The sequence below is a fragment of the Orbicella faveolata genome, unplaced genomic scaffold, assembly GCF_042242905.1.
Source record: "Orbicella faveolata isolate gen_17 unplaced genomic scaffold, um_ofav_v1 contig_2, whole genome shotgun sequence".
Lineage (NCBI taxonomy): Eukaryota > Metazoa > Cnidaria > Anthozoa > Scleractinia > Merulinidae > Orbicella > Orbicella faveolata.
In genome coordinates this window covers 6,330,001-6,352,399 of record NW_028301547.1, presented here as the reverse complement: position 1 = coordinate 6,352,399, position 22,399 = coordinate 6,330,001, and the positions used below count along the sequence as shown (strand labels likewise).

The following is a 22,399-nucleotide window of genomic DNA, read 5'->3' as shown; positions in this document are numbered from 1 at the left end:
GTGAAAAGGGCCACGGACCCAATCTGGTCTTTGAAAGTTTTCGGCATTGAAAGAGCTTTTTCCAAACCCGATCAACCCGTTCTCTACTATCTGCGCGACGGGCCCAAGCGCGGCTTTGTTCGTGAAGAGCTTCTCGTTGTCCCTCCGAACACACAATTACCCCCAGAGCAACTTTGAAACTTCGGCTTCCAGCCCTCTAAGTTCGTCATCTGTTAATGTTGACAATACATCCGTGCCGATGTACCCGTAAGATTTTGTATGGATGCCATCGTCATCTATCCATCGCATTGAATCAAATGGCGAAAGCGAAATTTTGTTAAGATGCATGCCGTAGATCTCGTGTCCCTCGCTCCGAAAAATATTCATTCCATGCCATTGCTGCTTCGCGCCAAAAAGCGTTTCCTTATACTGTTCGTGCGTTATTTGTTTCTTGACAACGTTCTTTTTCACACCCTTCGCTTTTTTGATATTTTTTTCGTCCGCCTTCAGGATGGAGTACATTTTCGGTCTCAGACCCACGTACTCTGCGATAGGGGTCCCTGCACATTCGTCTTTCATTTTGCCCAAGACCTTTTTGTTTGTGTTTGAGTGGAGTGGATGCTCTTTCGGGTAGTCGCTCGTGTCGTAAAGGCCAATGTTGTTTTTCATGTCTTCGTAGACGTCTTCTGTTTCGATCTCGACAAGAAGGCTGTCGGTGTCCGTGTACAAGAGCTCGCACTTCGAGCCGTACTGCTTTTTAAGCTCGTTGTAATAGAAGTCGTACATCAGGATCTTGCTGTTGTCAAGGATCGTCATCCCCGTGTAGACCGGCTTGTTGAGAAACAGCTTGCTTTTTCGCTTGTCGATTCCCGCCATGTCGTTTGAGAATAAAACATGTCTTGAGTACAAAGGGCTGGCGATCAATTTCCTTATTTTGTCCGTCTCGTTGCTGCGCACTATTCTTATGTCAACGCGGTTACGCAGGTTTTCCATGGTTTTGCCGAAAACGGAGTTGTTCATGAGCTTGTAAAAGTTCTTTTCGAAGTCGCTCTTCGCTTTCTTCCTGAACTCTGTGTTCATCCGGATGTATGGCTCCATCCAGCGTTCTTGTTCGAACTCAAGGACCCTGTGCACGCGCTTCAGTTTCATGCCCTGCTTCAGATAAAACTGCAAGTTCCTGTAATGCACGACGTAGTTCTTTTTGTCATGAAGCGTTAGCAGCAGTTTCTTGCTGTCCGGGGGTTTCAGGTCCAGGTCTTTCATCAGCCCCTTTTGGTAGTCCGACATCCACTCCCTTTAAACGGCCTTTTTCTCCGGCGCCAGGGGATAGCTGTTGTGCTCCTCGTGCAGTTCTTGCGGGTGTTCGAGATCGACCTCGAGAATGCACCCCTTCTTCGCGTTTTCTTTCATACCAAGAATCTCTTCCTCTGTGGGTGACTCTCTTTTCCACTTGAAGCCTCTTATCGGGAGGGGCTTGCACATCGCCCATCCGTAAAGGTTGTTTGCGTCGAGATAGATGATGTGTTTTTTGGGCTTGCTGGGGTCGTAGTCCGGTACTTGCTGGTTGTTTGCCTTGGCGTACCTCTTGCTCACCATGGAGATTCCGCCCCGCATTCCCCTTTCCACGAAAAGATGCATTTCGTAGTCCGTTAGGAGCTCAAGCTCGATCCCCGTCTTTTTCAAGAGCGCATCCCAAGAGAGGGCTGGCGACGTGAAATAATACGCCGGATCCAACCCGTACTGCTTGAGGCACAGGTTTCGGAAGTTCTCAAAAACATCCGCCAGCAGTGCGACGTCCGTTTTCACGTAAAGATCGTGATAATCGCCCAGCGTTTTGCATCCAAAAGCCTCCCAGACGACCTGCGCGTGTGTGTACTCTTGGTCTGTTATGTGCTCGTCGTTCAGCTTGCTGTAAAACTTCTCTTTGTCAGGAAGCCTCGTCTCGTCGAATCTCTCCCGTGAGTCCATGTACTCGTAAGGGTAGATCCCTTTTTTGAAAAGCAGGTCGCTGCCTTTCGAAATCGTTGATGTTATTTTCAACGCCTCCTTCGGTGTCGTTCTTACAAGTGAATCAAGGCTTCCTTGCAAAAAGTTCAAGCTGTCGATGAAACGAAGATTACCGACTGAGAATGTGATATATTTCTCCATGTTGTTAGCGACGCATTTCACCTCTTTCTCCAGCTGCGACATCGCTTGCATCAAGTGGTGCGCGTCGTAGCCCCTCAAGTTGTGGAATACGACTGGTATTGGGTCCGTCTTCGGGTTAATTCGCAGTTTCTTATTGCATTCGCTGTGTGCGGCTCCGCGGAACCTGCCCGTTATGTGACAATGGTCTTTTACCGCTTCTCTGAAGTTTTTCTTCATAAAAGTTTCTGCGCAGAACAAACATGTTTCCTGATTTTTTGCAACCCATTCGTCAATTTTGTCTTTTTCTTTTCTTTCTCTTTTTGGCCCAACAAATTTTACTTTTTTGAGCGCCGCGTAATAACAACTTTTGTGACTTTGACCGCAATAGCTCCCTGTGTCATGGTCCCAGATTGGCTCTGGGTCTAAGAATTCGTCTTTTATCAAACTTTTGTTACAAACGTGGCAGGCTTTTGCGTTTTTGAATTTTTCCCAGTCTTCGGCCGTCATATCAATCGGTTCCTTGGTGGCCAAACTCACTCTTATTTTCTCCTCTTCCTGCAGAATGTCACTTAAAAACGTTCCCACCGCGTTTTCGCCCCTGTAAGTGTTCGAACCTACCACTTTACCATCACTTCTCACAGCCATGTATGAGTACCCAAATGCCTCGTGCTTTTCGGTCTTCTCTGTGTAACTTGTTTGCACTCTCTCACGCTCACAGCCCAGAATCTTTCTGACAATTGCCTCAAAGTCCGCGTAAATAATGAAAGACGCCTTCATCTGATTTTTGAAGTTTTCGAATGAAAGGATGTTTTCCCTCATCTTTCGGCATCTCAATCCTTGTCGGCACGCCGTTCACACCGTTGCAATATTTTTTGTGACTCACGAGCAAGTCTGCTCTTGAGAAACCGGTCAAGCACATCATGCAATAGTGCTTTTTATCTCTGTGCTTGGTCTGATCGAACAGCAAAGCGCTTTCTCTTTTTACGTAACAATAGTGCTGAAGTTCCCCTATCTCGATTAACATCAGGTTTATCCGCGGCACTTTCGCTTGTTTTTGGCTTATCCGGTGCACAATCACACCATCGTTTTCCCAGCCAAATACGTTTATTGCGAGTTTTGGGTTTTGTGCCTCGAGCTTTCCCATCTGTTTTACCGGTGTGGGGAAATCGATGCCTGCGTAGTTGATACCGTCGTTGACCGGATATTTGCTTGGTCTTTGCGGGTCTTTCCCGTTTTTCGGAGGGAATAAAGCGGCTCTGAGTGCCCACTTCAAACATTCGTCATCTCTGTTTTTCACGTTGATTATTGCATTCTTGTTCGACAGTTTGGCGGGAAGAGGCAGATAGGTCCCTCCGCGAAGTGGCTGATAGCGCGCAACATTCACGTACGCGACCTGTATCCTTTCAACCGCCCATCCTGATCCCATCTCGGACCAGTGCTCTATTTCCCCTTTTGCGTTTTCAATGAATTCGTCGAATTTTTGTTTTATCTTTTCCTCATCGTTCCTTTCGAAAACGTGCGTTTCGTCTTCTTTGAAATAATGCTCCATGAATTGCGTTTCGTCGTTTCTTTCTATTGAGAACTTTACTTGTAACCCGAAACTTACTTTAACGCTTTTTAACCTTAGGGTTTCTTGTTCGACCAAATCGGTGATCTTTTCTTTGTTTTCTCTTGCAAACCTCAAAAGATCTCTATTGTTTGGGTTCCTTTCGGATATTGCCATTCTCCACACACGGAGCCATTCTTGGAAATTGTTTTGGGATATTTCAAACCCGTCATATATTTGGTGAACCTCGTATGCCAACGGCTGGGGAAGGTTTATTCTTTCCTCCCTCGGTATTGGGCCATAGAACATTTGCAGAACATCGGACGAGTATCTCGCGGCAGCCATGTCGACGCCGTATACACTGAGCGTGCACTTCTCCAATAGGAAAAACTTTCTGGCGCACTTTTGTATAAACTAGTGAAGGGCACATCCGCGCATATTGATTACGGACGTGCAGCGTCGATGGACCAGCTTTTTTGCCTTTTTACTGCTGCGCTGTTGCGTTACATTCACAGTTCTGGCGCAGCGCTCACGCATCAGCCGTTCTCGCACACACACACATGTAAAGTGGGGGTTCTGGTCGCAGCAGTATACAACAACAAAGGATCAAACAGGCAAAAAAACGCTCCCACCCTCAACTTCCCTCTCAAGCATCGGGAAGTTGAGGGTGGGAGCGTTTTTTTTTGCCTGTTTGATCCTTTGTTGTATACTGCTGCGCCAGAACCCCCACTTTATATGTGTGTACATTATACGAGTTGGCAAAGTAAATTCAACTTGATTGTTCTTTTGCATCATAAATGAAGGAAATGAAGGCTCCGGTTGCTGAAAACAGAGCTGACTTGAAAAATATACCCTGTGGTAATGAGTGCTTCTTACGGAAGAACTTACCTGTAATAGAAGCCTCAAACCAGATAAACAGCTATAGTATTATTAGCGCGTCTTTTCGCTACTTTGCGGATTTCGTACAGGTATCATTAACGCATCTTAAGCATTCTGTAAATATATCAACAACGCAGCTTAACGCTTCTTTATGCATTGCGTAAAGATATCCATAACGTATCTGTACGCTCCTTTACGCATTGCGCAAAGATATCAATAAGCTGCGTGAAATGAGTAATTACGTGGGATTTGTGTGGCCGTAAAATTCCTCGACACTTGGCGTGTCCGAGATCAGAACGTGACGTGTCAAGAAACGTGACATGTCGGAGAGTGCCATGTTCCGATCCTGATACGTCCGTTGCGGCGTGTCAGGAAAAATCATGGCCTGGGTACGTCATGTGCGGCGTATCAAGGGAAGCCAGGACCCTGACACTTAACGGCACGCGGTTTTAGTATAATTGGCCAAATTAATTCACGAAGCTTATTTCTCTTTACGCGAAAACTAAAATTTTCGGACGTGCATTTCGTTGTTCGTTTCAGGGTGTTCAAGTCAACAAAGCGCGAAGTTCTATACTTAACTTACATCATTCTGTTAATGCCATCGAGTGTATTCTGTTCAGAATCTTGCGTGGAGGCATAAGACTTGAAATTCATACCAATCTTCAGTATAGCTCTTTTGACTCACGTTATGCATAGTTCTATTTCCTACAGGTGTTTACACTTCCGACTACAATTTTATATTCTAGTATTTACAATCTACCTATAGCAGGGCTCTTTTCGAATACCAGCCCGGCCACTGAATGTGAAACCCTTGTTTAAATAAAGTGTTAAAAAAAAAAAACAACAACAACAACAACGGAACATACCTTCCATCTCACCGACCTACGTGGTGGCGCAACTCACCAATTTCGCAAAGCTTGAGAGCGGAATGCCCTAAGATCAGTTGCATGGGAGGACTTTCACCGGGACACCAAACCCATTTAACGCTGCCGCGTATTTGATGCAAACCATGGAACCCTCCCAGGAGGCCTCTGGCCGATCTTATGCTTGGAAGGGCTGAATGTCGCAAAATCTATTTACTTAGACCGACTAGTGGTATTCCATCATTGTGGTTACCGCTGTAAGTCCGAAAGCATCAGCGCATGCGTAATCATGAAGAGTGCCTTCAACGAAATTTACCCACCAATATTTCTTCCAGTCGGGTTGTTAGTAAAATTTTTAAACACGAATCATATAAATTCGTTTTACGGAAAATTTCGTATACAAGAGAATTCGTTTCACTTAGTTTTGTCACGATCCGTGATGAAGACCTTGCTCAGAGGCGCTAAGCTCGCTCTCAGAAAATTGCAAGACCATTTGCTTTTCTCGGCTGTTGTTTCTTCAAGCGTTCATCGCAAGCGGCAGAAAAATGAAATTCTCTCTCCGCTTTGATGATAATAAGCGTATTCGAGTCTTAAATACGTCATTGTGGCGCGTCACCACTGCGTGAAAGCCAAAATATTCTAGAGTATTCTAGACTCGAATATGTGATTGTGACGCAATAGAATCCTAGAGTATTCAAGCCGCACACAACACTTGACGTACACCTGGAATATTCGTGTCGAATATGGCGGAATACGCTTCGTTCATAATCGTTCGAGGATTTTCGTTAAAGTATACCACACATCTGTCGTACTCCCAGAGTATGATGGCGAATCCTTTGTAAAAAGAATTTTATAAAGGAAGGTAACAGTTCGGGTGCATAGCATTCTCCTGGAAGCAAAATTTAGACTATGAATTCAAAGTATGTGCGATCTGCGCGTGTATACGTTTATCCTCGAATACGTGATCTTGACGCCAAAGCTACAGAATTCTAGAGTATTCATGGCGTTTACAACCGTGACGTGGACCTGGAAAATTCTTATCGAATATGGGCATACGGCAGGAGCACGACTGTGTATTCGTTCGTTGACCAGAACAATTGTACTTTTTTGGTTCATGTTGTCGGCGCAGCGCATGTGTTTTGCTTGAGTCAAGAAATGTACACACTTTGTTGTAACTTCAAATTCCCCTCATTCGGTTTTGACCGACGTTTTCGGGATGATCACTACAAAGCGATTTCTCTTTGTATGACCCGTCTCGTCTGAAGTGGTTAAGTGCTGCACAGCACGAAACCACAAATTGGACACTACGGGATACGTAAAGTTCCGCAAAGTTAAACTGACTAGAGACACGTAAAGCTGCGCAAAGTTTGGTTAGTAAGAGGAATCAAGCTCGTTTCGGAGAAGTTTTGGTGTATTCAGCGGAGAAAGTCCTGAGACCTTCAGACAAATATCTTTTCTCTGTGGGATGAGTTTAACTCCGCAGCCCGCAGGGCAAAGAAAATCCTAAATAACGGCCCAATAGCTTCCTCAGTCGACTTCCTCCCATCATATCAACATTGCATTACGTTTGAACAAGAAATCACAAAACGTATTACGACGACGAAAACGCTTTAATCAGATTTTTTCCTCGAGGTTACTTTTGAAACGAAATTGACTTTAAATGTGTTTCGAAACGACTTGTAACGAAATGAGAGAAACGACCTACTTCATTCTGAGTGTCCGACCTTCAACAAGCACCGATCAGCGGTTTTCCACATTAGACACCAGGTTCTCTCGCTTCTCGCGCCATTTTTTGGGCCTCCTTTTTGAAAGGTGTGAAATGTTGAAGTTTGCATCGATCTCTTGGTCCTTTTTCACCGTTTAAAAACTGTACTTTCGAAGACAAAATTCAGTTTACCTTCACGTCTTCTCTGTGCACGATTTCAAGCAGTTTTTGGTGGCATAAAGCTGGTGAAAATATCGATACATACGGAGGTACGAGTCAACAACAACAGGTAAAACGTAAGCCATTGTTGTCTTCCCGGGTTGTCTTGTGCGTACGAGTAAGTTAAGCTTAAGTTTCCAGGGTAAAGTCCAGTTGTAAAGTTTGCTTAAGATGTATGGAATTGCCTCTGGTTGTAAATGTTTCTTTATCAAGCAGAAGCTATACACTGGAAGTTAATGTAACCTCGATTTCAAAAGAGACGGCAATGGGAATGATGGTGAATTAAACCATTAAATCAAACTACTGTGTAAAATTTACTGATTGATTTATTATGATATTTTCCTTAGCACTGCAAGCTTGATTTGAGGTTTTCCAGTGTGGATTTACACTTAAACTTAACTAACCTTTGATGTGTATTGTATTTTAATCATAGGATGAAGTAAAATTGGTAATGCCTTACGTGTATGTATAATCCCAGGCATCCTTACTTGAAGAAAAAAAGGAAAACCTGTGAGGAAGAACCCTGGCTTACAAGATACATGTATGTATTTATGACTATTTAGGGGGCCATGGAGACTTCTTAAGATTTATTTTTGTAAGAGCTTTTGAAAAATTACATTGGCAAGCAAATTTTGGCATTTCACTAGTCAGTCTCTATATATTTTGTATAGAAACAAGGTGATTTGCAGATCTGTTTTCAGAGTGCTCAGAAGTAAACTTGAGCATGATTATAACAGATGACGAACTGAGCAACTGTAGATCTGACTTGACATTTTATTACTATTTAGTTTCGTAGTACACAACTTGTGTGCAGCAGTCATCAAATAAAATTGCCAAATGTGAATTTACATCATTACACTGATTTGAAATACACATGCAACCGTTGGAAATATGATAGCTACAATAAGTGAATGCTTTTACAAAAAAGAAAAGGAAAGTTGGAAATTATAGATAAATGCTGTTACTATTGTGTAACAACAGAAGCTTTAAAAGTTAAAATTTAGCATTTTTCAGGAAGAATTTGTTTGCATGTCTACATTCATTATCAGTTATACATTTCCATTTTATTCAGAGAGGCTAACTCAGGTTTACAAGTTACTTCTCCCAGAGATATAGGTTAAATCTATTTGAAGTGGGGTTATATGGGGCAGCTTGCTTTAAAATCTTTCAAGTGACTTTGAACTTTGATTTATTGTCAAAGTCACTTGGAAGCTGCCCCATATAAGCCCGCTTCAAATCGATGTAACCTACGCCTCTGGGAGAAGTACTTTATTATTTGTAAACCTGAGTTAGCCTCTCTGAACAAACAGAATGAACTGATTTGATAACTTCATGTAGACATGCAAACAAATTCCTCCTGAAAAATGTTAAATTTTAAATTTTAAATCTTCTCTTGTATTTCAATAATAACAGAGTTTATTCGTAATTTCCAGCTTTCCTTTGTTTTGTAAAAGCATTCGCTTATTGTAGCTATCACATTTCCAATGGTCACTTGTGTATTTAAAATCAGTGTAATAATGTAAATTCCCATTTGGCAAATTTTATCTGATGAGTAATTTCACACAAGTTGTGTAGTACGAAACTAAATAGTAATAAAATGTCAAGTCAAATCTACATTTGATCAGTTCGTCATCTGTTATTTTATATATACATTATATTAAGGTACATGCAAACCCTGTTTCATTGATGACCAAGTGCTACAAATTTCAAGACAACTTTCTATAGTAATGTCAAACTACAGTGGAACTTTGATATAATGAAGTGCCAAGGAATTGGCAAAGTATGTTTACTATAACAGGATTTCGTTGTATCAAGGTTCTTTTATGTAGAGTCTACTATTGCTAGGGACATGAAAATCGTTCGTTATACTGAGGACCTCGTTATATAGAGGTTCGTTAAATCGAGGTTCCACTGCACTAACCATATTCCTTATTGTAAATATTGAAAATTGAGTTTTATTACTCATTTAGGTTATTAGCCTAAGGAGGAATTTGTTTGCATGTCTACATGAAGTTATCTAATCAGTTCATTCTGTTTGTTCAGAGTGGCTATTAGCCATTCATTTCAGGTTAAGAGCTGAAAATTCAGAACAATATTGAATTTGATACTCAAATTTTGATTGGAGTAATTAATGCATAAAAGTTTACACCACATCTAGCAAAAAATGAAAGGCCTCTAGAACTTGCCTACCTTTGTCAGTGCAAAATGAAACATAATCTGTAACCTTGAACATTGTTGCTTGAATCGTTTTGAATGTTTTTAAGCCCACAAACTCTGGTCCTCGCATCCTTTCATACTTTGTTTGCACTGTAAACTTGATTAATGTGCAACACAACTCTCTCCTCTCTCAACGGCATCTTAAGTATGTTTTTGCATGCATTAGAAACCCAGGTGCTTACAGTATAGCTTTCCAAATGTGATAAAACCTTTTGGTCATCAATCCCGTCAACACTTAGTGTTGATCTCAGGTCTTGGTTTGAATTTTCAGCTCTTTGTCTTGAGGTTATCCTATATCTTTCACAGTGTCTTGCACCCACGCCATTTAGCATGTCCAATTAAGGCCAATAAAGCTGGCTATCAATCTACACGTACATGTATACCAAGAATTTTGAAATAAATTGAATTGTCCAGTTTTTCAGGGTTTCCCTATGCAAGCATCCAAATCACTTTTTGAAAGCTAAGTCAAAGTGAGTTTGCCTCAAATTTTAGACAGTAGCTAGTTTAGTTTGACTAACGTAATCAATCAATCAATCAGTTATTATAATGAATTACTTAGCAGCCCTGGTTGAAGTTCTTGCACTGAAAAATCATTATTCTCTTTAACTTATGATTCAAATGTTACTACATGTGTTGGTTTGAAAAAACCACAAGTTTAAGGTTCTTTATCAAAGTTTGTGTTCTACCACTACATGTGTACCCTGTACATGTTTCAGCCAAAGCTTCAGACAACTTGTCCTTGTTTTTTTTATAAACAATAGTCAACTTCACTGCGCCTCGAGCTCGTTGTTAATCGCTCAGTAACCAAAGTGTGCTAGTGACAACTGTTAAAGCATGCTTTAGTGGACTCAGCGTATGAAAGTGTCTACTCATGAAGAGATCGCTTAGCAAAACATTTGTTTTTTTCTTTTTTCGGGGAGTTTTTTTTTGCACTTGCAGAGTCAGCAGTGTTCATAATCGGAGAGTAACACAATTTATTGTCAGTGAACTTGATCGAAGGAGTGGCTTTAGCCATGCAGCTGTCGAAAGTAAGCACAATTTTAAAAAGTGTACTTAAAATAATACCACTTAAAACAAATGGTAGTGGGAATATCTATTTTTGGAGAAGTCCGTAACTAAGTCAGTACCGCACGACTGAACTTATTTGTGACCTGAAATGCTCTCTTCTTTCTTCTTTCTTCTTTGTATGCTTAGGAACTTCCAAAAAGTATCATGAACATATTCGCAGAACTGCTCTGGGTAAGATAACCGATGACACAAAGAAAGAGAAGAGAGAAAACCTTCGAAAAGAACGGGTATGTGATTCTGAGAGAAATTGCTAGTGCACGGGCTTAATGGTATTAGCCAGAGTTCACGAGTTTACTGACGTTCACCGTTTTTTGACCAGTAGATAGATATTTTTCACCAATCACATATCGTTTGTTCTGACATTTTTGGCATCACAGCGGACTCACAGTTATTCCCTTATTGAGCCAAAAACCTGTTGCGTTGCGTGCCTTGTACAAAAGATCACTGAAACTGGAACTGATTGAAACTCTTAACATTGCATGTAGAAAAATTACTAAGAAAATATAAAGACCCATGTATCATGATTTTCTTCAGGGCTTGCTGTTCTCGGCAAATGGCAGCTATGCGTGACTTAATGTTTAGCAAAATCTGTTATATTGTCAGTGAGTTTTAATAGGGTATGGATATCTGTTTTTGTTTAGAAATATGAAAGAAGAAGAAACTTCGTAAAGGACGAGAAAGAGTCCCGGGCTTTCGCAAGCTTGAGTAAACATCACATGTCAACAGACGATGATGACTACGCCAGCGAATCTGAAGGAGGATGGGTTTCTAGACCCCCCAAATACCGCAGTGAAACACTCATAGCGTTCCTAAGCAAGTAAGCTTGAAAAATAGATTGTCAGTCTCGAATTCACCCTGTATGTGTACAATTCTTTTTAATCAGTATTTTCGTGCAACAAACACCTTTGCATTAGCCTCCATTCTAAAGTGTCAGCTTACTTCTATGAGGCACTGATAATCGATTTTACTAAAATATCATTGATTAAAAAAAAGAAGCAAAAGTAAACTACGACGTTACGAAGTTATTTTGACTCGAGATGTTAATTTATAGTGTGACAGGTGTAATTGATAGAAATTAACATCTCGACTGTTATTTTCTTGTCTTTACTTGATAATGGCGTCAATATGATTTCGAAACGTCGCGTAGTTTACTTTCGCTTCTTTTTGCAGTTAACTGTATTTCTAAGTGTTTTCTTATCAGAATACTAAAATACATGTATCTCTCCAAAATCATCGGTAAAGACCTCAGAATACGAGTTACAATAGGAACTCTTTGAAACGTGCATTTTTTTTCTTAACTATATTTTGAGGCAGCAGTTTTTTCCCTCGAATACAACCTCGCGTATGATGTTGCGCCGTCCAGAGGCTTTGCCATTTTATGTATTTTCTCACGACAGGCCAAAAAAATGGAAAAAATTTTGTAGCTTTAAGTAGAACGTGGCCGCAAGATCTTTATCGCACGAAGTTACAACGATCTGCATATACTTATGAAGTTTATTTTGTTCTTAGACTTGACAAACGCAGCGAAAGAGCCGAGCAGGCAACGAATAAAAGATGGAAAAGGACGACGGCCAGAACGGGCTATCCAGTTGAAAAAGAGCCCCCAGTGAACACTCAGAAATGGGCCCTGTCAGATGAGTGGAAGGAGGAGTTACGCAGACGAGAAGAGGAAATGGTTCGAGTAGAAGAAGCTGAAAGGTGAGGTGTTTATATATACAGAATAATACTGTCTGTACAAGTCTGGGAAGCAATTTTTTTCGAGTATTTAAGAAATTCCACTCCTCTTTTTTGTTTGTCACTTACTTAAACCTTATTCTCTGTGTCATAGAACTAAAGCTGACTTGTTTTTTTTTCCTTTGACAGAAATGACAACGAAGCATGTGATGACGAAGATCATGAAAGTGATCAGGGTGTAGATGATTCAGATTTAAATTTTGATGAAGTTTACTAAATTATATTGCTTTAACTTATTTCGACGTGTACCCGAAACGTCATTGGAAGACATTTTACTTTATGTGAAAAATAGTTGTTTTGTTGATTATCACAATTACAGTTCTAACTCCATGTAGACTAAGACTTGAAGAAGCATGAAATAGCTTCGACCACATTCAGGAGATCATGAAGATAGTAATCAAGTAGATTTTTATTTATAAATGTTAAATAAACAGCAGAGAGGAACACAAGTAAATGGTGTTTGTTTACGATCAGTTTCTAAGCTAAGATTTGAAAATGAATACCCATAAAACCTGCCACTAGAAATCCCGAAAACAAATTTCATTGTAGCTAAAAACCAGGGGTCATTGTCCATAAGATATACGAAATCAGTACACATCCCGTCCATGCCACGTTCAGTATACCCCTTGATTCTCCCAGTATACGTACTGTATACTGACATTTGACCTGACATAGAAGGAATCCTGCCCCAACTGTACAATTCCGTATACACACCTCCCACGGACCGGCCAGTATACCTCCTGTTTCACACAGTATACATGATGTATACTGACATGTATAATGACATATAAGGAATCCTGCCACAAGTGTATAAGATCCTGGTATTTTTCTTGGCCAACCCTGAAATATACTGATTATTATACGGACCTTATACACCCTGCCGCATCCTTACATTTGTCTTATACCAATAGATATACTGACTGTGTACGACCTGAGGAAGGCTCCTTATACAGACGATTTTATGCAGTGAATTACTCGACTACACCAACAGGTCTATGATACAGTTTAGTTCAGAAGGACAGAGTCGAGCTACTTCTAAGAGAAAACAGAAACACATGCAGAGTACCTAAGCGTTCCATTTGTCTTCGCTTGCTGGCTGAAGAAACAACAGTGTAGCCTCTAAAGGAAATATTACTGTTTTGAGTTACCTGAAATCTCTTAATAATGTCAAATGATGTGACATTAAAATGTCCTTGTGTCTTCAAACCTTCTGAAAAAAGTGATAATGCTGAGTGTTGTGTTGCCTGCACTTTGTTTGCTAACCTCGTCTAATTAACAATTAGACTATTCGCTCTCGATTTCTATGAGGTGATAGTTGATGAGGCCGAAGGCCGAATCAACTATCGCCTCATAAAAATCGAGAGCGAATAATCTAATTGTTTTAGTAGAATTCTAACTGAAATAAACGCAAATAACGGTTTCTAATTATCTTCCCACGCATTATTGAACTTAACGCTTTAACAAAATCGCACGCATTGAATTGTCCTTGGTAAATTTGTTGTTGTTTACGCCCACGCACCCGTTTTTTTCAATAATTTCAAGTTTTTAAAGTCAAGAAACCACTAATGTCCTTCTTTTAGTCTTCTCAGGAATTTAATTATCCATTTTCATCTAAACTTTCTTCCAAAACTTCGGAAAAACGATAAAAACTTCGCATTTTGTGAACGGTCGAGAGCCACTGCATTCTAATGGCTGATAGTATACGAGTAGCTCAGCCAATCAGATTGCAACATTTGCATTAGTATACTAGTAGAATTCTACTAATAACTGATAGTATACGAGTGACTCAGCCAATCAGATTGCAGCCTTTGCATTAGTATACTAGTAGAATTCTACTAATAGGGACTTTAAGCAAATCGCTACGGCTGGCGCTGATACGGCTCTCGGGAGTAAATCTTTCCCCAAAATGAGACAGTGCGCATGTACTTTGGTTGCATCCAGCCGTAGCGTGAAATCTGACTACGTGAGTCGGGATGTGAGTCTGGCCCTTTTCAACGGGCATCTCGGCATTTTAAGAATTCCATCGGATACTATATCCCTTAAAGTCAATTTAAGTCAAAGATTGTGTCAAGTTTGCCTCTCATAAGCTTGTAAATCCGTATCCTGAATTTGCGATAAGTTTTGGCAAAGGTGTTGGAATGGCAAAGTGAGTCAAGTGAAATATTCGTGTTGAGCACGAGGTTGTTTTTCTTCGGTTAAGTTTGCTTTGAGGTTTTAGCGAAAATGTTTTATATCTAGATAACTATACGATGCTAGTTTGCTTCTTTGAGTATTGATATATTTGTGTTCTTCACTCGATATTGTTTGAGATATTTGTCTCAGAAATGATTTATTTCATCCATCAAATCGTTATGGAACAAAGTGTCTGGCATTCGCTTTCGCTTAGAAATAATCTGTTCGTCCTAGGAACACCAATAACGGCGATCGCCCTTTGAGCGAAGCCATTTGGCTGTGAGGAACTAAATAAAAGAGATTTTAAACTCCTAAGTCGATGTTTCTTTCATCTTTGTATTTCGCTTTACTCTCTAAACTTAAAAATTTGGCGACCACCGAGACGTACTCTCCCCAGACCTTTTCAGTCACGGCAGCCGTAGAAGCACCAGCCGTAGTGATTTGCTTAAACTCCCTAATAATTGTTAGTTAATACGTAGCCTTAGTATTTAACTTAATTACCTCTTCCAAAATCTAAATCGAGCGAACATTATCGTAATTTCGTCGCAAATCAGGCCCATCTTGTTAATGAGAGCATAAACACGGTTAAAACTATCGGAAATGTTCAAAATCTGCGACGAAATAGTGTTTGTTTTTATTCCCAGTGGCGGATCTAGGGGAGGGGCCCGGCGGCCCGGCAACTCCCCTTATTTTGGGTAAAAAAAGAAGAAATCACAGAAAGAAGAAAAGCAGGGCAATGACAACAAATCCGCCTCTCTTCCCCCCACCCCCGCCTCTTTCCCTCCCCCTTTAGCTCAAGGTCTGGATCCGCCACTGATTCCGCAAGGTCCGCCATTTTCAAGGCTGCGTTGATTCGAAAAATGAATATTTGAAAAAATGGCCATCTGGTTCATGTTCTGCAGACTACGCAGAATTTGACAATTTCACGTTGTATTTGTAGAGAACGACAAAGAAATGTACCAAGATCTATGACGCACGTGAAGGGTCATTGTACCGCTCGTTAAACCCTTTGTTTAGTGACGTTCCCGTGTCTCCGCCGCATTTGCCTCTCTCTTCGCTCGATCAAACACGAAAAGGATTCAATTCTGGATAGTAATAAGGAGTAGTGAGCTTTTGGTCATAACAAATTCCAATTCCAGAACGTAAAAATTGATAAAATACAGGCTGGTTCCCGAAGGATTCGATAAATTTTCCTCTGCTGTCAAATAAACTACTACGCTAGCTAGGGCTTCGTATTGTTTCTCTACGGAGATTCAGACAGATTTTTCATGCAAATTCAGACCAGATTCAGTCAAAATTAGCATAATGAACTACTTAGTCGAGCATAAAACAGCAACTACAAGGCTTGAATTCATCTAAATACGCTTAAAAATCGCTGAATCCCAACTGAATTGTCTTCCAGTGCAACCTCGTTGCTTGACGCCTGTGTTAATAAAAGGACACGTTGTAGTCAAGAGAGGGAACTGACCACTTGTTGAATAATCTTAATCGGTTCACATTCAAGGAATAAAAAGCTTCAACAACACTTTGCGAGTTTTTCTCGCTGCGACTGAAAAGACATCATCCATTCGGTAGCACTTGAAGTAAAATTTTGTTTTGTTTTCCCGAGAACCTCGAAGTTTCCCGCGATGAATTCAACGGAATTATCGAGATTCGAGGGAAAACAGAACTTTCTGTTTCCCAAAGGATCAGTAATTAAGTCATTGTTCTGTTATATGGCTGGAGTTAAGTGTATAGCAATAAGGCAAGAAAAAATTATCTCTTGGTTACTGATACAAGCAAGATCGAGGACATCTGAAAGTTTCTGAAATCCAGTTTCAAACTAAAGCCATAGAAGTAAACTAACACCAAGGAAGGTTATGCAATATATGTTATGTAACATATGTGAATACGTGGAATCACGAAGGACTTAATAGATTCAAGCATGGTCAGCGAATGTTTTATTCTCATTCACAACGCCTGCCTTAAGACTGAAAACGACATAAATTTATTCACTGGACATTTCCAACACTGCGACACTTGAGCGGTCGAATTTCGCGTTGAGAACTTGGTTCAGCTGTGTATTTTTAGATTAAGCAATTGCCAACTGACTATAAATCGACTGATAAGAGCGCGTGTTAGATTCAGCTACACTCGCCAAAGGCGGAGTGAACAGTGGTGGAGGGGGACGTAAGGGGGGTCCGAAAACCGCAAAACCGCACAGATATACGCCAAAAAACCGCAAACCGCATCGGATTTTTTCCCGAATACCGAAACCGCACGTACATGGAGGCCACAATATGAAAGCTGACGTCAGAAAGACTTGTGATATATTCTGATAACATTGTACGTTAATATTAAACATACCATCATAGAATAATTTCCAGAGATGAATATCAAGGACTACAAAATATTCTTAAAAGCCTTGAATACGACTTCTTGAAAAGACTTTTGGTCCAAGGGAGACAGCAGTCATTTTGAAAATTCTCCATCCTTTAAAAATAGCCTAGACTTGGGGTGATGTCTTTCGAATAAATGAAAACTTCATTCAGCAACTGTCCGCGTCGTATGATGAGCTTTTCGACCAATCAGAATGTCCAATTCTTATAAACTAAATATATATCATATAGCCAAAATAGATTGTGAACTAAGAGCGGGCAAGTCTGGGCAAGCAAAACCTCCTTCACCTTTTAGCTGGAAGGAATCTTCATTATATACGTGAAATCCAAAACGGGGCTTATCTTTGCTGAAGCTATGCTACTGAAGTCTCCCGGTGAACGTAACCGAAGGCAAAATAACGAAAAACGACGTTTGTGAACAGAAATTTTTCCTATGGACCTTTTTCGACTGGACGGTTCGTTGCCCCATGTCAGACCATGTGATGATACTCTTGAGAATTGTTCCTTTCAAATTTTCAAATAGTCGCGTGCATATGAATAAATCATTTTTAAATGAATAAAAGAACGATTCTCTAGAGAATATCACGTGATCTGTTATGGGAAAACAAACCAACCACGCGAAAAAGGTCTATTCTTCCTACCGAGCATCATTTGTATTAGAGAACTAGTAAATTATGATATAAGGACTGCCGGGACCCTATTAATATCGCAATGATGGAGCTTCAAAAAGTAAGTTACACTACCCCTTATTTATTGCGACATTTTGCTTTGGAAATTCTTTGGGCAAAAAACTTGAACTTTTTAGCCTCCCTACTTTCATTCCAGCACGGTTAACATTAGGGAGCTTAAGCAAACCACGACGACCACGGCAACGAGAACGTCACCAAACAAAAGGCTTAATGAGCAAAACAATAGATTTCCGGGGGCGTTTTATATCTTTGTACATTTCTTTGCCGTCCTCTGCAAATCAAGAACGTCAAATGACAAAGTTCTCTCTGGTCTAAGGAACGTGGACGACGACGGCTAATTTTTCGTATTTCCATTTGGAATTTTAAGCTGTCATTGCATATTTACCCTGAGCGCGTTTTTAGAGCCATTGGCGTACCGAGCAGATCTAGATAATCGCGAATTTCGCCGGTAAAATATAAATTCATTTTTTACTCGACGTTGTCCTCGGGGTCGCCGTCGTCATTGCTTAAGCTCCCTATTTATGACTCGGAGAGAAAAACTTGATTTAAAACTTCGCAAATGAAATGTCTTGATCATCGCGAAAGAAAGATCGCACACAGAAATGATTACTGGCCACTCACATAGTGCCGTTAATGTTAAAATTTCTTTTGCTCCCAATCAAATAAACCGTAACTCTTCGGCGGGTATTCTTTGTCAGGAAATGTAAGACCTGGCGTTCTCGAAAGACAAAATTTGACTGTTGCCATGACGATCTGGACGAGGAAACAATTCATCTCGAGTGATATTTTAAACATTTACCACTCTGGTTGAATTTGAATTACAAGAAGCTCTAAGACCTTAGAACTTGACATGGGAATTTAAGCGCTCAAAGCCACTTATTTTCTATAAATAGCACGGCGTAACACAGGGAACCTTTCTGAAAAATAGTCACGCGAGTCACAAAACGTTCGAGACTTGCGTGAGTCAAAGTTCGCGGAAATTTTCCAAGTGACCTCAGTTGTTAGTTTCATCTGCTTGCCTGGACAGGTTCTGCATATAGCAGGATCATGTAATTAAACTCATACGAATGAAGGGAGCCTTAATTAATTCAATTCACGCGAACAAAAGCAAATTTTCCCGAAGAATTAGAAAGCCTAACTGACAAAGCACTTTTTCCTGTTTTATTTTCAAATACGTCATTAGCCGCCTTGGGAAGCGGTCACACATGGAGTCATACAATCATTTTAATTCGTGTTTATAAGACCAAGCTGTCAGGTTGGCTTAATGTCTGTTTCTTTAGTTCCGGTAGAGCGCATGCACAAAAAAAAAAATGGCAATGAAACCTACGTTGAAGCGTGCTTTAAAACCTTTCGGAAACAAGGAAATATCATCCACAGGGAAACTATCGCTTTTATCACTATACTGCACTTAACCATTTATCTCAAACAATGTCCTCGTTCCAGTTGATCGAAAGCGTCGAATGCACTGTAATAAATCTTTAATTACTGCTGGTCTCTAAAGAATGGCTATCAGCCGCGTTGAAAAGCAACCATAAGAGTCATACTTACAGCTAGGTGTTTTATCGCCGGAAATACCAAGTGTAACAAGTTGAGGAGACACCAATGACTTTTCAGGAGCCAGCGGCGATAGGTTTTATGCCAGGATGTTAATTGTGGAGGCAGCGTGGCCTAGTGGCTAGGGCGCTGGATTTGTAATCCGGAGGTCCCGGGATCAAATCCTCCTCCCTGCCGTCAGATGGATTTGTGTTTGATGGTCCCAGATTCAACTCCTCAGTCCACGTTCTGTAAATAGCCAACTGGTCAGCCTTCCGCCAGTTGGGATTTTCAACAAGTTTCTGTTCAATTTACAATATTTGTTTGCTCATTCCAGTGTCCTCAATTAGCACAGTAGTACTTAAGACTTTGACACTTAAACAAAGTGATTTATTATTATTATTATCATTATTATTTTATTACTATTTTAATGTTGTTATCGTACACAAGTAGTTATCTGATTCTAATTCGATCGGTTAGAGGAGCCACTTGAACACCAGTTAAGGCTGATGTGGCTTCCTGTTAGATTTTTTTGGTTTTATTTTTAGTGCGAAGCTAGCTTGTGAACAGGCTCCCGGCGAGGACGGAAAAAAAATTTGGCGAGCGCGAAACAGAAGAATTCGGAGAGCGAAGCGATCGGGGCGGGACAGGGGAGGCTCCCTCGCTTCGTTGGGGCTCACCGGGAGCCTGTTCGCGGGACTATTGGGCTTAAAATATTGGGAAAGGTACTCCAAGTAAGTGAAATGCTAGTTCCTGATCGAAAACGTGGCCTTCAGATGTCAATAATTTCGTAAGATGTACGCGATATGAGGGAGAGAGAGAAAAAGAAAAGAGACCGTAACAGAAATCTGGGAAACTTTTCATTGTTAACGCCGTTAACTTCGTGTAGGGGTAACCTGGGGCGAATATAAACTCCCTTGCGGGGTAGGTGAGGCAAGTGGTTCTTTGAAAATACTAAGAAATTGCCTCTTTCCCACTCCCAAGAGATTTCTTTGGTACCTATTGGGTTTCAGTGGTCCTTTGCATATTCCAGGGGGTAGGGGAAAGTTTTTTGAAAACAAACATGGCGTCGCGTGTCGTGGTTTCGTAGATGGCAAAATTCCCAGTGTACTTAGAACCAAGACACACCTTTAAAAAGTTCGAAATGGTAAGGAATAAGCATCAAGAAGACTCAACCGGTGGTGAAGATATGATAATGATAATGATATAGTCCTTCGAGTTGTAATAAGGTCTGAATCAAAGGTCTTCCTGAATCGCTGCCGAATTCATGTAAAACAAGATGACAAGTTTAAAATGGATTATCTCTACAGTATGGAAATATCGCTAGTTCAACCGAATGTATCGCATATCTCTAACATTCTCTTCTAGAGGAATTGTTTTGATGTTATTTATACCAACGTCTCAGCTGAATTTTGCGTTCTCGACAGCTGGACAACAACACACATTTGGATAGCACAAACATACTTTTGGAGAACGCTTATATCCAAGTCACTTTTTTTCATGAACGCGATCTTTACGTCGTTCACGGATCTAGCTATGTTAAGGACGCGAACTTGCAATTGAAGCAAAGATCAAAGTTTTTTCAAAGACACAAGTGTTTATTCAAAGCTTGAACTTTATTCTATACGTAAAAGCCAAGAAATTCAGGAGAATCGATCATAAACTCGATCACAAACTGAGCAGCTGGCAGGCGGCTTATTGACACTGATATTGAATGAATGTGCAAAATCATTCATCCAGTATAAAAGCCAGACATTTGTCTAAATGATCGTGAGCAAACATTCAATTTACCTTAAAGCTAATAACTATGACACTTTAGAGTGGCCTGTATAAGTTAATTAAGTGACTGATCCATAGATTGATCCATCAATCTGATTCGTAACGTTGTGAAACGCTAAGCAAAAGAAAATACCCTCATAATATGTAGTCCTGTTAGAAATAATGCAAGTCTTTTCCATACAGACGCGCAGATGCGGTTGTTCTTGAATGTAGTAGGCTGAAAATCGTGGACAGAAATTTCCTTTATTTCCTTCTAAGCCATTACCCGGTTAAGAGGGATTTCGTATAAAGCCATACTGAACTGTGCATACAATGTTTCATCTAGGTATCTTTAAATATCACGAAACCGAGCCTTAAGATCCTGTGTGATGCTTGTACTTTTGCTTGAAGTCTAGAAAAGAACAGCCTTTGATAGCGGTAAACGTTAATTCAGTTTTAACGAAATGGGAATATCAGATTAATTCATCTGCATTCATTACATCTCGATAAACGACACAGGGATGTCTGATCATGGGATCTGGTCCTCCTACATCCACAATCCCATCCCTTACCCCGCACCCGTTCCTCTTCATGTCCAGCTGCTACCAGCGTACGCCTCTGTCGTGTTTCTTGGGGGTATGTTTATATTTTTGCTCTTTCCTGCTTGCTATGAGCGTTTACATTGCCTGAAGATACCGCGTGTTTCTTATCACGGAATACGCGTTCTTTCTTTCTTTCTTTCTCTCTTTCTTTCTTTCTTTCTTTCTTTCTTTCTTTCTTTCTTTCTTTCTTTCTTTCTCTCTTTCTTTTTTTTTTTGGCTATTATTTGTGCTCTAAACAACCTTCTTGATACGGATAACTTTTTGAAATCGAAGACTTTTCGGACCTGGTGATGACGGCGCGATTTTCATCTCCTATCAACCATCTTAGATTTGACGCAAGGAAACCAAAGGTTAACATTCGTGTACAAGTAACTAATAAAGGTATCCTTATAATATTGCCCAAAAAAAGCACAAAGGATTGCAACAAACGAAAGTTTAAAATTTAGATAATTTTTTTTTGCAAAATGTGGTTACCATATCAATGTTCATCGCGATTCCATAAACAAAGAAATGTCATACAAAATCTCTTTTCCAGATAAATTTTAGATCACGTCAAAAAGTCTGGTAGTAGTTCAGAACGTTTTTAAGAAGGAATCCACCAGAAGTTTGAGTAACACGTGGACCAAAAACTTTGTATCGAGATTATACGGTGTTATCATTATTATTATTATTGCAAAATTCTGTGCGACAGATTTTGAAGTTCATACGAAGCACTTGAAATTACTGATGAAATGAAACGGATGGTGAAATTTTGCACAGTATCTCTAAACTTTGACATTTATTTTCTAAAGTTTCCATGGGAAGTTATTTTCAGTGTTATCTATATCTTTGGCTTTTAGAAAAATGCAAAAAGGACTGTAATATACTTAAAATTATTCTGATACAGGGTTTTTGTCCGCTAAAAACGGAAGTTGCTCGGTTTCCTATCGG

At 40.3% G+C, this 22,399-nt stretch overlaps 1 protein-coding gene and 1 pseudogene across 2 annotated transcripts; one reads left to right on the top strand and one right to left on the bottom strand.

The window, feature by feature from the left end:
• Positions 1-1,695: 1,695 nt before the first annotated feature.
• Positions 1,696-4,097, bottom strand: LOC149111715 (uncharacterized; annotated as a pseudogene).
• A 3,079-nt stretch (positions 4,098-7,176) lies between these two features.
• Positions 7,177-12,791, top strand: LOC149111714 (uncharacterized). 2 transcript variants are annotated; one of them, XM_089289918.1, is made up of 7 exons: positions 7,177-7,368; positions 7,752-7,859; positions 10,475-10,563; positions 10,730-10,830; positions 11,245-11,420; positions 12,113-12,301; positions 12,467-12,791. In XM_089289918.1, the coding sequence occupies exons 2-7, from the start codon at positions 7,783-7,785 to the stop codon at positions 12,552-12,554; spliced, it is 720 nt and encodes a 239-aa protein (XP_089146044.1). In that variant the 5' UTR covers positions 7,177-7,368; positions 7,752-7,782; the 3' UTR covers positions 12,555-12,791. The 2 variants fall into 2 exon arrangements, with proteins under 2 accessions (XP_089146044.1, XP_089146043.1); XM_089289917.1 differs by having other exon boundaries at positions 7,177-7,388.
• The last annotated feature ends 9,608 nt before the right edge of the window (positions 12,792-22,399 follow it).